Source organism: Eupeodes corollae, chromosome 2 (assembly GCF_945859685.1).
Source record: "Eupeodes corollae chromosome 2, idEupCoro1.1, whole genome shotgun sequence".
Lineage (NCBI taxonomy): Eukaryota > Metazoa > Arthropoda > Insecta > Diptera > Syrphidae > Eupeodes > Eupeodes corollae.
This window is the reverse complement of record NC_079148.1, coordinates 76,385,232-76,402,275: the sequence shown is the minus strand read 5'-3', so window position 1 is coordinate 76,402,275 and position 17,044 is coordinate 76,385,232. Positions and strand designations below refer to the sequence as shown.

The 17,044-nt window shown below is 32.1% G+C and overlaps 1 protein-coding gene across 1 annotated transcript in view; it reads right to left on the bottom strand.

Moving 5' to 3' along the window:
• The window catches only part of LOC129946522 (uncharacterized), a 30,805-nt gene extending 20,311 nt beyond the window's left edge, over nucleotides 1-10,494 (bottom strand). Inside the window, exons 1-2 of the mRNA XM_056056734.1 lie at nucleotides 10,320-10,494; nucleotides 8,076-8,716 (exon numbers count right to left, since the gene is read on the bottom strand). Coding sequence (XP_055912709.1) covers nucleotides 8,076-8,668 — 593 coding nt within the window. The 5' untranslated portion in view covers nucleotides 8,669-8,716; nucleotides 10,320-10,494. The remainder of the gene's footprint in view (nucleotides 1-8,075; nucleotides 8,717-10,319) is intronic.
• Between the last annotated feature and the right edge of the window lie 6,550 nt (nucleotides 10,495-17,044).

Below are 17,044 nucleotides of genomic sequence, written 5' to 3'. Positions count from 1 at the left end.
AAATTTATTTGAAGTCGATATCTCTTCTGCTTCTTGCGCTATGGACGACGAAAAAAACGTCGCGAACGTACGGACGTACTGACGTACAAACGTACGTACACACGCACGCACAGACATTTTTCTAAAAATCTTTTATTTCGACTCTAGGGACCTTGAAACGTCGAGAAATGTCAAAATTTTCAATTTGACAAATCGGACCCATTACAATAACTTCCTATGGGAAGTTAATAAAAGCAAACAATTCAGTCGAAATTTATCATAAAGTTTTAGAAATTGAATTAACTTACGAACTGAAGCCACTTATTCAAATTATGAAATTGCGACCATAAGTGTTTTCTTTTCAAGTTCAAAAAGAAAAAAATCGAACTTACGAGTATTTCATCATTTAAAGTGCTTAACTGGATCGTTGAAAAACAAATGATTGACGTTTGTATAGCCCTTAGAATATTCGTAACAATACCTATAGCTAATTGTGAAGCAGAAAGATCTTTCTCAGTTCTTAAAAGAATACAAAATATGTACATATGTACCGATCTTCGATGTTGGATGAAAGATTATCATCTTGAACTTGTTTAGCAATCGAAACCGATTTATTAAGATCGATTGAGTTTAATGCTTTGATTCAAGATTTTGTAAGAATGAAATTGAGAAAAAAAATGTTGTTAAGTAATTATTATTATTTTTGAGTTCATGGTTTTTGGATGAAATACAAATTGGGTAATGTGGGCTTATCGCTTTTGAGTTTAGGATTTTTTATTTGCGATTGCAAAATTAACAGATTTAATTTTTCAAAAACGTTCAAAAGAGCCCCTGATGAATAATTAGCCCCGCATATCAAAAATTATGAGGGGTTGGCTTGCTTGGGTTTTATATCATTTTAGGGGGCCTCAAATTTGAAATAGCCCCGGGCCCCCATTTTCTTTAATTCGGGCCTGCATACAGTGAAACAAGAAATATCTTATTGACAGAAAACCAGAAATAAAAACGACTAAACATTAAAAGTTAACATAAATATACTATGGACTCCAAAGTTATATCACCGCATATAAATATTGTTCTTAATGTTTTATAACATTATAAGACAGTTCTACCAAAAATACTTATACAATGATCCAACTTTCTGAATATATCTCGACAAAAAACAGATGAGAATAATATGTTCGATTGTATCCTGTATCAATTTCTTTAAATACAAAAATTGGGACTTGTTACAAAAACTACCACTTTAAATTTGTATCGGACGCCTATGTGAAATTATTCGCAAGGTTGGCTCACAACCCAGCCTCTTATCTTCATTTAAGGATTGACAATACTTGAAAATACAAATATCTACAAGTTCAAGTTGCATTTAAGAAACGTTTAAAAAAGATTTATTGAATTTTAACTTAAATAAATAAAATACAGCCTTTGTATATAATAATATTTACATATCCTTTCAAAAATCAAAATTCTGTTCAAGTAACTGCGTTTTCAAAAATATCATACATATAACTCTTTAATAAAGTTTTAATTGGTTATGAAAACAATATACATATAAACATCAGATTATCGATGGATTTCTAATTACTATTAAGATATACACATTAAAGTGATATAATAATAGATTAACTATGTAATCGAATGGTTGATGAAAAAGTTTATAACCAAAATTAGAAGCGTCTTCCAAGTTTATATACACACATAATCTTTATTAAATTAATTAAGTTTTTCCTAGTTCAAAATATTTTTGTTTAAAACTTGCAAAACAAGCAGATCCAGAAAGCCCTGTTCTTGTTCTTTCATATAGTAGGTAGTTTCATGATAAAGCCCATGTAAAGTCTTCGAAAAAAAGAATAGAGATATGAACATTTTTTTATTTTATTTAAATATCGTAATTGCAACAGTAAGGCTGAGCCAAGATAATCCAAAAAAAATTAATTTAATTATTAAAACTATCATAAGATACAAAAATTCAATGATTGTTAAAAATGTTCATTTTGAAAAGTGAGATCTAAGCAATCTTTTTATGCTTGCTGCTTTCAGATTTTCTTTTATACTACGAGGAAAAGTGTTCCGAAGCTAAACCAAATTTACAAAAAATTGACATCCCGATGTTAAATATGAGTAAGGAGGAATAATTAGCTGATGAGATCTGTTTGAGGCCACATTTCTTACTCTGTCAAAACAACATTGCTCAGAACAATCGGTGAAAAATAAAAAAGGTCAAGAAATTTTCTATTAATTATAAGACATTTGGATTCTTTAGGGTTCAACATAAGTCCGTTTGACAAAGACCAATTTGCCACTCTCTTCAGGTTCATTGACGCAGAAAGCTCCATGTTCGATAAGGCCAAGTGAGCACCTGAAGTAAAGCTGAACGTCATCAGCATAGAAGTGAGAGCTGCAATTAACTAGTGAAGATGTAAATTCATTAACAAAAGCAGAAAACAAGGACACAGTATGGAACCTTGTGGTACACCAGTGGCATTCGGCAAAAAATTTGACAGAGTGTCAGCAACTTGCACTACTTACTTCCTATCAGTTAGATAAGAAAAAAAATAATTTAGTTACACTAGATGAAAAATTAAAATTTTGCATTAGCTTTCTACATATATAGATTGACATGATTAGGGGAATCGAAAGCCTTCGAAAAATCCAACAAAACTAGAAACGTAATTTCGTCCTTATCTAATGCTTTTCTGATGTCATCAGTAACGTTAAAAAGAGCGGTAACACAGCTGTTTTTCTTCAGAAAAACAAGATTGAAAGTGGTTGAGCAGTGAGTTTGTAGATATTTAAATTAAATTGGGTGGCGCAACAGTCCGTTTGAGAACTAGGGCCGAGTGACTGACAACTCTCAAACATTCCTGTGTGCGAGTACTGTTGTCAGGGATGGAAGGAGCCTACAGTTTTAAGCCAAATCCGAACGGCGAATTTGAGAAACACTTTTCATGACAAGAATTGCTCTTGGAGAATTTGTCAATTCCTCGCAAGAGGCAGTACCCGTGAAAAAACTTTTGGTGGCACAGGCAGGGATCGAACCCAAGACCTCGCATGACAGGACAGTCCATCGCACTAACCATCATGCCACAGGTACTACGAGAGAGTTTGTTGATAAAAAGAATTTAATTTGCTTTTAAAAGATCCTTTCAAAAACTTTCGACACAAATGGCAATACCGAAATACGTCCCAATTCATCTCTTTTAGCTTTGGGAAGTGGAATGATCTTAGCAACTTTCCATGACTCAGGGTGTATCGAGGAATATGTATTGTTTCTACATAATGCACATATACATATATTTCGACATTTTTAATTGTTACCTGTAAGCATATACACATAGTCCAAAAAGTCTGCATTCAGCAGCTTTCGTTTTGTTGATTCTGAGATAAAATATTGATTATAACAATATAATCAAAACAATTATTTTGAAAATCAGATTCACAGTTCGTTTTTAAATTAGGAAAAAGACGAAGGTGGAAACTAAGTTTTTTTCAATTATGCAACTTTAGTTTTTACATTCATTGCTAGTAGTTTTTTTTCAAAAAAAAAACACTAAAATTAGGCTGCTGTACAAAGACTTTTTGGACTATGCGTATATATGTATGTATACAAAATTCATTTAATCACTTAAATCATCATCTTTTTTAAGAAAATCCCAACAAACTCTCAAAGATTCAACAAAAATGCAAAATACATACATCTTGAATCTTCTTCTCGTTTGTCTCCCAAAGATATTAGACAAGGGCTATGAAAATGGATACCTGAGTGTGAAAGTAGACTAATAATAAATATATGAGCTGACACTTTATATTAAAAGGTAAAAAAACTCAGTTCAAACAAAATAATGCAATTATTTGAGAGCAATTACATGCGACTCACTCTTAGCCATGTTTGTTATTGCTCATCCTTAATTTTCTTATTTTTTCCTCGTGTCATGTAATCCATTTGAAAAGTACCTACAAATAAAACATCAAGTTGCCTTTAGCTAAACAAGTGCCATTTCTGCTAAAGGCAACTTGATGTGTTTTTGTATTTAATCAAAAGTTATTTACGCAGTACTTTTGACTTCAAAAATCATTAGTTAATTCAAAAACAGAAAGCACCATGTATTAATTGGTAATTAAATTAATTACTAAAATTTATTCAACCAACAAATTGCCAAGTAGTCACTCTGGCGTATGAGTACTTTAAAAAAAAAAAAACAATCTGTCCACATTAAACTGTAATAATCGAGCCAGTAAATGGTGAATTACGTATCAATCAATACATAAGTTTTGACTTTGGGAGTTTGCGAGAGAAGAATGGTCAAGGATATACTCGTCTAAAAATTATTTTCTGAAAAATCCGATTTAAATTGCTGTACTGTATTGATACCCAAAAGTGTACTTATATGACTGTTGAGTGGCTTTTTAATGATAAATTTAATAACGAATTTGGGTTCAAATATATTTTCTGGGTTTTCATATACTATTGATTAATTATTAGAATTCTAAAGGTCAAAAGGAATTGTTACCATTTTATGAGCTAACGATTGTTGATTTGTCATTCACAGATGTAAGTATAGTGTTCAAATATACAAATCATTGAGATTTTGGTGGTAAAATTCAAATTAAACTTAACCTCCTTTCTCTTATGATTTTCCTTCAGAAATAGAAGTGGTATAGTGGTTTTAGTTCTCATTTAAAAGTAAAACACTTTGACATTAGTTTAGGCCCAAAATTAATTAATAGCACATAACACATCTTAAGTGAATACACTTTCCTTCTTTAGAAGGATGTATTTTATATGATGTGTTTTTGGGAAGGCTGTGAAATGGTTGCATACCAAACGTCAATTGAATAATGGTTAAATTTCCATAAATATTTTGAATTACATGTACATTTGAATTGATGTAAGGAAAACTTATTTTGTTTCATTTATACAGAATTTTATGAAACAAAATGACTTAAAGTATGTTTATTTTATATATGGTCTTGTTGACAAAAATTTGATGTTAAAATACTTACGTATATTATGAAATGCAATTTAATATTTAGTTTCTGGTCTCATTTATATATTCTTACAATTCGAATCTTGGGAAATTATTTTGATAAAAACTACAAGATTTCGAGCTTGAACTTGGATTTTGAGAAAGAAAAGGATTCAACTCGTACAGCTGCATTTTTCTTGGTATCATTTTAAAGGCTCTTTTTTGAATACCGTCTTAGAGGTTTAAGGAGCACTCAGCGCAGAGATGGGAGTTATATAGCTTGATACGATCTAATATGAAAAATGTATTGCACCGTCTAATAGAAACTTAACATCTTATGAATTTTTTTTGCGAAATCGGGTATGTCAGATGAGAAAGAGGGTTAATAATTTATTATGCAGAGGTTTACATGCAAAGGTTTTTCTTGTACTTGAGAGCATTAAAAGTTGCAAGGGTATACTGGAAGACCTTAACATACACAAATCTGATAATTCAGATAAAATTCCTCCTACTATTCTGAAGAAGTGATTTTTAAATGCCGGCAAAACAACTGCTCTGGCTTTTTCATCTTTCTTATTCTTAAGATTTTTTTAGAGTTAATAGAAAATATTTGCTTAGCCTGTCTCCTCTAAATATCGTATAATTTTTCACACATTTGAGCTAGTGGCCATTAGCCTACTAGATATGGACTCCATTTACTCAACCTTGAGTTGAAGTAGAAATATAGGAAAGCTTTTGAACTTGATTTATGTATTTTGTGTATTCTTTCGAAGCGTACCCGTAGCCTGATGGTTAGTGCGTTGGACTGTCATGCAAGGGGTCTTGGGTTTAATCCATGCCTATGCCACCTCACTTTTTTCACGGGTACTGCCTCTTCCGAAGAATTGACAAATCCTCCAAGTGTTATTCTAGTCATGAGAAAGTGCTTTCTCAAATTAGCCGTTCGGTTCGGCATATAAGCTGCAGGTCCTTTCCATTTCTGACAACATTACTCGCACACAGAAATAGTTGAGAGTTGTAAGTCACGAGGCGATGGTTCTTCGCCACCCATTTTATTTATTTTTTATTCTTTCGAACTTTATTATTACAGATGTCCTTAATTTCTTTAAAAAGAAAAGATTATTGAGGCAAAGAAACAAAAGATGGCGTTTAAAAATGAATTATATTTTTTTCCATCAAAATAAAAAGCTAACCTACAATAGGTCAAGCATAGCTTAAGAAAGGGAACCACTTTTAGAGGGTAATATGAATCAATAGGAAGTCCATATCCAATTTGTCAAGCAGAGGTCAATTTTCAAGAATAAAAAAAATGTGTACAGAATCCAAAAAATATGTTTGAAAATGTATAACAGAAACATTTACATCGCTTGTCTTTCTTTTTTAATTGTTCATTAATAAGCAATTTCCTATCGAAAAGACAGTCGCTTTTCTTCTTAAACGGTTCTATTCTAAGACTTTAACTTCTAGGAAAGCACATCAGTTTACACTTAAGCTTAAGTTCGGACGTCCTATCAGGTATAGATACTCTATTTTAAGCTGGACATCAAGAATATGGAATGTTTCCTCCTTTAATTTTAATATTAAAAACTTCGAGACCAATATGAATGAAAAATTAATTGACCACATGATAAAGGTTAGTCATAATCTTCTTAGAACAAAATAATAAAAGTCGAAGTATCTCTTAAAAATAAATTGTATGATGATTTTGCAAAGTACAAATCTTTATCTCCTAGATACAATTTAAATCATTTTAGTATCTGACTTAGTTTCTGAAAATTCTATTTAGTTATGAATCTTAATTTGACTCTACATATATCACGTTTTAAGAAAACCTTTTGAAAAATGCGTTTATGCCTTAATTTTTAGTACTGATTTGGAAATCAAACTTTAATATTACCTATTTGCTGAAGTTTTAAAAATATCCGTTTTCAACAATTGTTTTGTATTTAACTTCCCATAGAAAGTTATTGTTTTTTTAAATTGAAAATTTTGACATTTTCTCGACGTTTCAAGGTCAATAGAGTCGAAATAAAAGATTTTTAGAAAGAAGTCTGTGAGTGCGTGTTTAGGTGCCTTCGTACGTTCACGACGTTTTTTCGTCATCCATATCTCAGAAACCAAAAACGCTAGAGACTTGAATTGAATTGTATATAATGAAAAAAATTAAACGGTTTTTTTTTTTTATAAATCAAAAAATCTGAAGAAAAAAAAATTGCCACCTCGAAAATTTTACGAATACAAAATTCGTATAACTCCAAAACAATTTTGTACAACGAAAAATAAAGTTTTTAACTACTGGTAAAGATTGAGAAAAATCAAATCGACTGTTTTTCTTACAAAAAATTAAAACCTAACAAAAAACAATACTAAAACTTGGTGAAAATTAAAACAAGTTGTTCTCAAATTCTTTTTATTTCACAGAAAGTACTGTTTTCGATATTCAGTCCGTTTTTTTATAAAAAAAATTAAATCTACAAAAAATAGTTCGCAAATTTGGTTAAAATTGATGTTCGGTTCTTAATATCTCACAAATTAATTTCATTTATCCAATTTGTAAAAAATTAAGAAATGCTACTAAAATCGGTCAAAATTTGTTTTCGACTAAAAATCTATTTAACAAAACTAGATTTTCAAGCTTAACTCTTCCTTTATATGAAAAATATTGTTGGTAATTTTAATTTTTTTAAGAACAATTCAACTGACAACTTTTTTAACACAACATGAAAACAAACAAACTTTTAAGCAAGACAAATCGACAGACGGGATGGGAAGTTATCAGTGTGGGTCGCATCCCAGCCTCTTTTTTTTTAAATCGGATTTGAATTAATTCCATCAACACCCATAGGAAAAATGCCATTTTATTGCAAAAAAGAAAACCTTACCATTTTAAAAAGTGAACGGCAAATACATATTGTAGTAAACCTAAGAGATTGGTCATTGAGTATTTTGGTAAACCACAAGGCTACCAAGTTAGACAGTGTTTCTCTTTTTTCAAAAAATGATATGATCATCATTTGTATTCTATATGAATGTTTATTTTTGAACAGATTGAAATTTAAACAATACAAAAGTTCTTGTAAAATTTGAAAAAAGATAAAAAGTATAAATAAAGTTGTAGGTACTTACTTATTTCCAGGAATTGTTGGAAGTTTTAGCAACTTAATGTTCCACTTAAACACAGCCGAACAAATAATTGTTAATAAAATTAAAAATAATGTAGCAAGCGGTTGCACAAAAAGCAGCATCCCATGCGAGTTATTTTTCGTAGATTCAGCAATAAATTGTGATTGGTATAATGGTATCAGGATCAGCAATAACGCCGACGTCACCATCATTCCCATTCCGAATATCATAAGCAAACAAAACGAACTTTTAGCTCTTCGAATAGCTTCTAATTTTTGTTGATGCTGCTGTTGTTCGCGTATAAGTAAATTAGGACATCTTTCAATTTTTTGCATTAAGGCATTATCGCAGTCATTATTATTTGAATTTGAAGACGACTTAACCAAAGATATCGAGATAAGTTCTTCCGTTTCAGCAGCGTCTATATGAATTCTATTTGAGAAAACATCTTGTTCATCATCATCATCTTCGTCGTCCTCTTCTTCTTCTTCATCATCGTCATCTTCTTCTTCGTCTTCATCGTCAGCATTCAAAAACAAATTTTCAACAAGTTCTTCCTGGTCGGAATGACTGTCGGTGCCATAAAGATTTCTCATAATAAATTTATATTTCTTTTTACAATATAGGCCAACCACACAAACGATCTGAAAAGTGTTTTTCTTTACAATAATTTTTGTATAATTTAGTTCATAAGGCGGCCCTTACACGGCAAAAGACTTCACTTATGTAATACACATGGGTCAGTTTCAGTTCAGAAAAATAAGAAACCTGTGATATTTTAGGATTACAAACAGATCTATTCATATGCACTGCCAAATAAGAAAGCGAAAACTCGGTTTGCTTGATCGATCACTATCTAATTTGTTTGTGATTGACAGATGTCAAAAAATTAATTTTTGATTTTAAACATACTCTAAATTGAAGGTAATCACTCTGTGGAAAGACAACAAAAGGTTTTTGACATTCCTATATTCCAAATGAAAGTTAATCATTATTTGACAAGCTATTCGATGGATTGTAATTTGTAATTGATTGTCAATCAATACTGTCGAGTGTTTATCCAGTGAAAAGGAAATATATATTAAATTTCAATCAAATAAACGTGTAAGGACCGCTTTAAATTTCGCAAGAGACATATTTGCGTTATTTCTTTTTTTTTGCTGTTGTTGTGCCTTAAATGTTTATATGTACATCTGTATACAGTTATTGTATCTATGAATGGGAATAACCAATCTCCATGGAACGTTAAATTGGCGCCACAGAGGCGCATAATAAATCCATTATATATATAAGTATAAGCTGTCTGGCGCCAGTACAATACACTCAATACGCATATACAATACATACAGTTATGAGTTTTTCCTTCTGTGTGCTAAGACTAAGACAGTGGGAGAAAGGGGGGCATCACTCTCAAAGGATGCCCCCAATATGGCTTCTAAGGATGGCACCATTATTGCGGCATCATATTTTTGCAATCACCGAGTTGGCCGTGTTTTTGTTTTTGTTTTCGTTATTTTGTTTTTTCCTTTTAATATTGTACAAGTACCTATATCTAGAAAAACAAACTCTCACAAGGGTTCCGTACACAAAGTAAACAGGTGCAACACAATTTTAAAGATATAAGGATCCTATATGGACGGAGGTAGGTACGCTCTTGGAATCTCGGAAGTGCTCTGTGAAGGAAACGCTTTGGTTTCAATTAAACGCCATGTGTACACAACCCATTTTTACGTATAGTACCTTATACCTACTCTACACGGTTTAGTTTGGTTTTTTTTTCTCTACGTTTAGGCCGAAAACGAAAATAATAGTAAACTTGCAAAATGTACAACTACTCTCGGAAAGCAATTAAAATACTTTTTGTATGTAAAAAATGTGGCCAAGGACGAAAACCGTCATCGCCGTCATCGTCGTCGTTTTGCCATCAAGCAATTGATTGAGGAAAATCACTAAATCGGATTGCAGCACCACCACATTCTATACTCCTCGGTTCGAGCATAAAAGAAATTCCATTTATCCTGTTCCTTGACTCGTTACGTTATAAAATTGCTCTATGAGCCGTGTCAGAGAAGGGAATGTGCCAAAAGGCAGGAAGGAAGGAAGAAATCGATTTTGAAAGCAGTAAACAACAAATTTGTACACCGCGAGAATCCTGGATTCAATTCACTTAAGAACTAGAATACCATTTAATATGGAAATTCTTTACAGAAAATAAAACCAAAAAACATATACACCAGAAACACACACCTATTCACTTCCTCCGGTTGAGGCGAAACTTTTTGTATACACGACACACGTTCAATGGTTTATCTTGACTGAAGAACACTGGTCTCCGAAATTGTGATGCAAATGGTTTAAAAGGCTATTTGAAGTCTATATAACTCTCACAGGATGCCACAGTCACATTACTAAGAGCAGAGATTTTATAATACTATTCACATAAGCGCACAATAATTTCCCCAGGTTCACTCGGTTCGGCATGAAATGGTATATCGTACAACGCGAATGATGCACTTGCTTTGCCAAAACAATCTCAATTTGCTAGAAGTCTCATCTTAGACTGAAAGTATAATTGCTATGTGAACAATACTCCTACCCTCCATATCATGCTCAGCTCAGCTCACAACACAACATCCTTCTGAAGAACGACGTGACGACAAAGAGAGCGATGCTGTGACGTTATGAATGCATCAGGACCAGTGCGAGTGCCAGTTCCTGTGCCAGGACTCAGGAGCCAGTGAGTTAGATAGATTTGAATATGCGCAATAGATAGATTCTCAATTCAAATTTCCAGATGTGCGAGAGTTCATTTTAGACAAATAATAAAAAACCACTAAAAAGGAAAGGAATTCATTTTAAGCCATTTGAATCCTTGTTTGCCAACAAAATACCGGGGTGACTCCAATTAGGAATAACTCTGTGTTTTTTTTTATTCATTCAAAAAGAGCGAAAATTTATATTGGTACATACATAAATTATATGGATATTGTATATATAGAGGGCTTAAACACTTGTAGATCAAAAACTCAGCACTGCGATTAGAGAGTGCAAGACTTTATATATTTGATGAAAGGCTAAGAGCATTTCGTAGTTTTTTTTGGTAATTTTTCACTTCCGACATTCTAAAGGGTATGACATAAAAGTGAAAATGGTCTTAGAAGGATTTTATATTGGATAAAAAGTTTGAGAATTAGAGAATGTAACATTGGAAATTCTTATATTGGTTTTTGATTAAAACCAACAGAAATGGTTCCTGATACAAAATTACTCCCTCTATAATCTTTGCCAATAAATTGAGTGAAAAAAGGTGAAGGATTTAAAAGGTCACAGAAATGGGATTTTCATTGGTATGGTAATTCAATTTTAGTGACCTTTAGGCTATGTTTTGTTAGGTTGCTGCGCCATCATCGAATCCAACAAATCTAAAGTTTTTAGAATAAGTGGGGTTTTTGTTATTGACAAAATAATGCTTTTATTCTTGTTTGCATTGGTTTGACTTCATCGGAAGTTTGTTCATAAGTCACAGTTACTGCTTTTAAATAGTAAAATGGTTATTGGATTTAGATCTAGATTTAACATGCGATAATTTGATTGGGCTTAGCTTGAAAAGTTGTGTCGAACTAAATATAGATTAAATTCAGATTCAATTGTCTTTGTAAACAGCATAATTGAGAGCTGAATCGCATAGCAAGGCGCTTTTTACACTAAGCATTTTTCAAGCGACTCAGTTTGATGTTTTATTATTTTATAAAACTTTTACTCAAATAATGAAACGTGAATATATTTTGTTGGATTTAGAAACAACATTTATTGTGAGATTAAAAACAAGTTCAAAGACCATATTTTTAATTTTTGAAAAGCTATTTGAGTCGAAAGTAAATGTTTACCAAGTTTTAGTATTGTTTTTTTAGGTTTTTATGTTTTGTAGAAAAACTGTCAATTCTATTTTTCTCAAAATGTTTCCGAATGTTAAAAACAATATTTCTTATAAGTTAAAATTAATTTGAAGCCTGATCTCAAATTTTTGAAAAAAAATTTGTGTGGAAAATCAATTTTTACGAACTTTTGTTAAATTTTGTTCTAAGTTTTTATTTTTCGTAAATAAACTGTCAATTCGATTTTTCTCAAAATTTTCCTGAATGTTGAAAACAATATTTCTTATAAGATATAAGTAGTTTAAAGCCAAATATATCAAAGTTTTAAAAAGATATTTGAGTCGAAAATCAATTTTTACCAACTTTTATTATTTTGTATGTTTAGGGTTTTATTTTTTTGTAAGAAAACTGTCAATTTGATTTTTCTCAAAATTTTACAGAATGATGAGAATAATATTTCTTTTAAGATAAAATAAGTTTGAATCCATAATCTCAAGTTTTTGAAAAGATATTTGAGTCGAAATTCAATTTTCGTACAGGCAGACGTACGAACGTACGTACACACAATTTGTTCCTGTAGTTTCAATATATACATATGTTTTATTAAATTATATTTTGCTCTTTTTCAAAAGTTTTAATGTTATTTTTGCACGTCAAACCGTTTGTATTGACAAAGATTTCAAGACATTACCTCTACAATATAATTAATAACATTCAAAATAGCATTTGCGATTCAAATATTATATTAAGCAAGTAAAATACTATTAAGCATTCCTTATTTTTATCATGGTTTCGTTTGGTTAAATTTTAAATTACAACAGGTTTCCATCGAAAAATCTTTTTAAAAACACCAATAACACTAGTAGATTAAATCATGGTTGCCAACATTTTAGCACTACTTCAACTTCTGTTTCCATTTTTTTTAATTTTTAGTGAAGTAAATATCTGTGTGTTAACATAAAATAGAAGTAAAATATTTTAGTAAGCTACGTCTGTTATTCGAACCATGTCCATGCTTCTGCACCGTAAAGCAGGACGGGATGATAAATGTCCTATATAGCGACACTTTGGTCTTTCGAGAGAGGACTTTACCACTCAATTGCTTTCTTAGCAAAAAGAAGCAGTGGTTAGCAAGAGTTATTCTTCGTTTGATCTCACTGGTCTTGTTTTCTGCATTTATAGCGGAGCCTAGTGTTAGAAGAATTCCTTGACTACCTCAAATTTACGCCTGTCGATGGTGACGTTTTGACCGAGACGTCGGTGTTGTATGTCCTTTCTTGACGACAGCATGTACTTTGTTTTGCCTTCATCAACCGTAAAACCCATTTTTTCCGGTTCTGCTTCAATACTCACAATAGCCCCATTGACATCACGCCAAGGACTTCCGATTATATCAATGTCATCAGCAAATGCTAGTAATTGGACAGACTTTTGAAAGATAGTGCCTCTAGTGTTAACGTGTGCGCTTTGCACGATTCTGTCAAGTACGATATTAAAAAGAATCACATGACAGCGCCTCACCATGTCTAAAACCTTTTTTTACATCAAAAGGTACTTTTAAGCTGTTTCCAACCTTTATGGAGCAGCGTGAATCTCCCATGGTTATCCTGCACAAAACAGACGAGTTTGGCAGGGATGCCAAAACTAGGCATCGCTCTATACAGCTAATCCCTGTAGATGTTGTCATATGTGGCCTTGAAATCGATGAAAAGATGGTAAGTGTTGATTTGGTGTTCTTGGGTTTTTTCTAGGATCTGCCGTAATGTGAATATTTGATCGACTCTGGACTGATATTGACCTATCAGGTTGATAACGATGGGATTTACGAGTTCACATATTACGGCAGAGAAGATTTTTTAAGCGCTGCATTTGTTTAAAAAACCCGCGCCTGTCTGGAGAATACGGCTACCTTCAGGTCTGCCATGTTTGTACATATTCAAACTCAGGAAGTCGACTGGTTTCCAAAAAGTCTACTCAAGTAAAAGCCAAAAAACGCAATTTTGGGGAAGTCTGCCGTGAAAGTGCGGTCACCTAGACCAATTCAGTCAAAACAATTTTCAAGTGGTTTTCTAAAAGCTTACAAATTCCAACAAAAGGTGTTATTGGCAACCTCTGTGGGCAAACGCTTCTAACTAGAACTCTGTCGAAACCATATTTGAAATCAGCTAATCAAAGACGTCAAGATCCAATACATTTTAATTGGTTTCCCTCTCTATTTCAATTTTCGGAAAAGTTGTACTTTTTATACACTTTTTCTTGGAAACACTGCGCCACTACGTGCTGACAGACAAACGTTTCGGGTATCAACTTTAATAATTGTAAGACTACCTGCAGCATTAATATCAACTGGTTTCCTCTAAACTCTCTGTTTAACCCCAACATTTCTGTAATACATTATTTAATAACAAAGAGCGACTCACCCTTCAGAAACGTTCAATGTTCTTTCGAAAAAAGCCAGATAATACAAATACCGATAAATTCCTTAACTCTCGATAACAATAAACCATTATGGGTGAAGTTTGCAGTTTCTTTTTTACTTTCAAAACATTCAATTGAAATCGAACTATGTACAATATTACATTGTACACCAGAGAAAGCGTAAAACTAGGTTTAATCGAAAACTTAAGTAAGAAAAAGTTTACTTCAAAAAACTTTTCACATCGACTGTAATGCATTTTTAAAATCCAACGTAAGAGTTCAAAAGGAATTTCAAGGATACTACTTTCAGTCTGAAGAAAAAGTCAAGAGTTCGATATTGGCACTATTGACATTGGCAAGACTCTAGCTCTATATGAAAAAGCTACCTACAGCTTCAATAGGGTAAACAAAGATTCCTCTTGACAAAAGTCAATAATTTTGTGTTGCAGCAATAAACTCGCAGCATACAGCCTTGAGTTTTTGTTCTTTTTTTTATAATAAAAATAGAAAATATAAAAAATACACATATCCTTATATATAAAAATATAATTAAATGGACTATAAAATAAGATTCCTTTGGAAACTACTATGCGATACAATGAACAATCCAACCAAGAAAGATGATTATCTCTACAAAATCACCCTCATCTATGCACGTGGATGTGGAATTGGAATTGCGGATCCATCAAAACAAGACTAGCGGTATAGTGAAGTCTTTACTTTTATTCCTGCAAAATAGAATAGACACGTGTGATATATTTTTTTTTCATTTCTATCTATACATGAAACATAACAAGCTTTTGATGAACAAGAGAGCACTTAATGAATACAAAATCAAACGCAAACTCATGCTCCTACTGAGCTCAACGGAAAAATCAAAATATTTCACTGGTCGCATGAAGTTGCGTATAGATGCGAATTCTGTTTTGCATTATTCTGTATTAGACAATAGGTATTAGGGTGAGTGCACTCTTTTGAAATTTCGATTCTATTCAATCCACATCATATAAAACTGAATTTCGCGTACTTTTGAAGAGATTACAATAAAATACGGTACGTATACGCCTGAGTGTATCAGAACAAATGCTTTTGTTTTATCGTAGAGAGTATACATTATTATGTACGACTCATTCATTAATTGGCAAGATTTCTTTTTGTTCTAGTTCTAGTGAAAAAAAGGACTCAAGACATGAAAATTTATGGAAATGAGTACACAAATTACATTAAATCTAACCCTGAAATTCTCCTCGAAATTTAAAACGAATAGAAATAAAAAGATTTAATGTTTTTTTTTTAAACTGTATTTAAGATGTATATGCATGTTGTACTGGATTTAATAGATAAGTTATGGTTCTTATAATTCTATATTTTAACTTGAAGATTTGTTTAAATAAACAAATAAAAGTGTAAATGTAATTAAAGTGTAATTGTCCCATAAATTCACAACAGCAAGAAAAGAGGAATTGCTTTAGTTTGACATCTAAGTCTTTGGACAACATTTTCTTGACTTCTTTTGCTAAATAATAAAATATTTATACATACGAGTAATAACATATTTTTTGAACATCAGTAAAATGCTGCTGGTAGTACCCGTGGCATGATGGTTACTGCGTTGGACTGTCATGCCAGAGGTCTTGGGTTCGATCCCTGCCTACGCCATCTAAAGTCTTTTGATGGGTACTGCCTCTTGCGAGGAATTGACAAATTCTCCAAGAGTAACTCTTGTCATGAAAAAGTGCTTTCTCAAATTAGCCGTTCGGATTCGGCATATAAACTGTAGGTTCACTCCATTCCTGACAACATTACTCGCACACAGAAATGGTTGAGAGTTGTAAGTCACTAGGCCCTAGTTCCCAACGGACTGTTGCACCACCCAATTTATTTATTAAAATGCTGCTATACACTTCTAAGAAATGGAAATAAGAAATGGTTTTCCGTAAGGGAAAGAGCTTAAATTGCAAGTAGTTTTATTTAATTTTCCGATGTTCGTGTTCCAAAAAATGTAACACTACAAGTTATACATAGCTGGTCGAGCTGGTACAAAAAGTAAATGCAGCTGGATGAAGCAGCCAATATATAAAGCACACAAAATTATTGCTTAAATTGGAAGCAATAATTATCAACTGTTACCACTACGGATGAGAGAATAAGATCGACTGTTATGAGTTTGACCTCCTTGGTCTCAAATGTATCCCTCATCGGGAAAAATTGACCTTAACCTATGCGAGTTATGTATTTTGAAAAACATGGGTAAGTTCATTAATGTAAAAATGCAGCAGTAATGCAAGATTTGCGTTCATTAATATAAATACACTCCATTACGTCTGTACCTTTGTTCGAAAAAACAGTCTGACAGCTGAAATGCGATCAAACCTGCCGCTCTGCGGGAAAATGTCGGAACAAGATGAGTAGGTAAAATAATTGAATAATTATTAAATTTTTTGCAAAAAATAAAATGATTTCTTATTAATAAGTTGAAATATAATATTTATACTTCATAGAAATGAATGAATTTGTTCCATTCAAAACATTTAAATTAAGTCCTACTAAAACATTTTTATTGGACATTTTGCAAAAAATTGTTAAAACACTAAAAACTAAAACTAGGCGCCTTATTTGATGACATTTATTAGCTGGTTTTTGATATTGTATATGTGCCGCATTCTTGCAGTAGCTTTT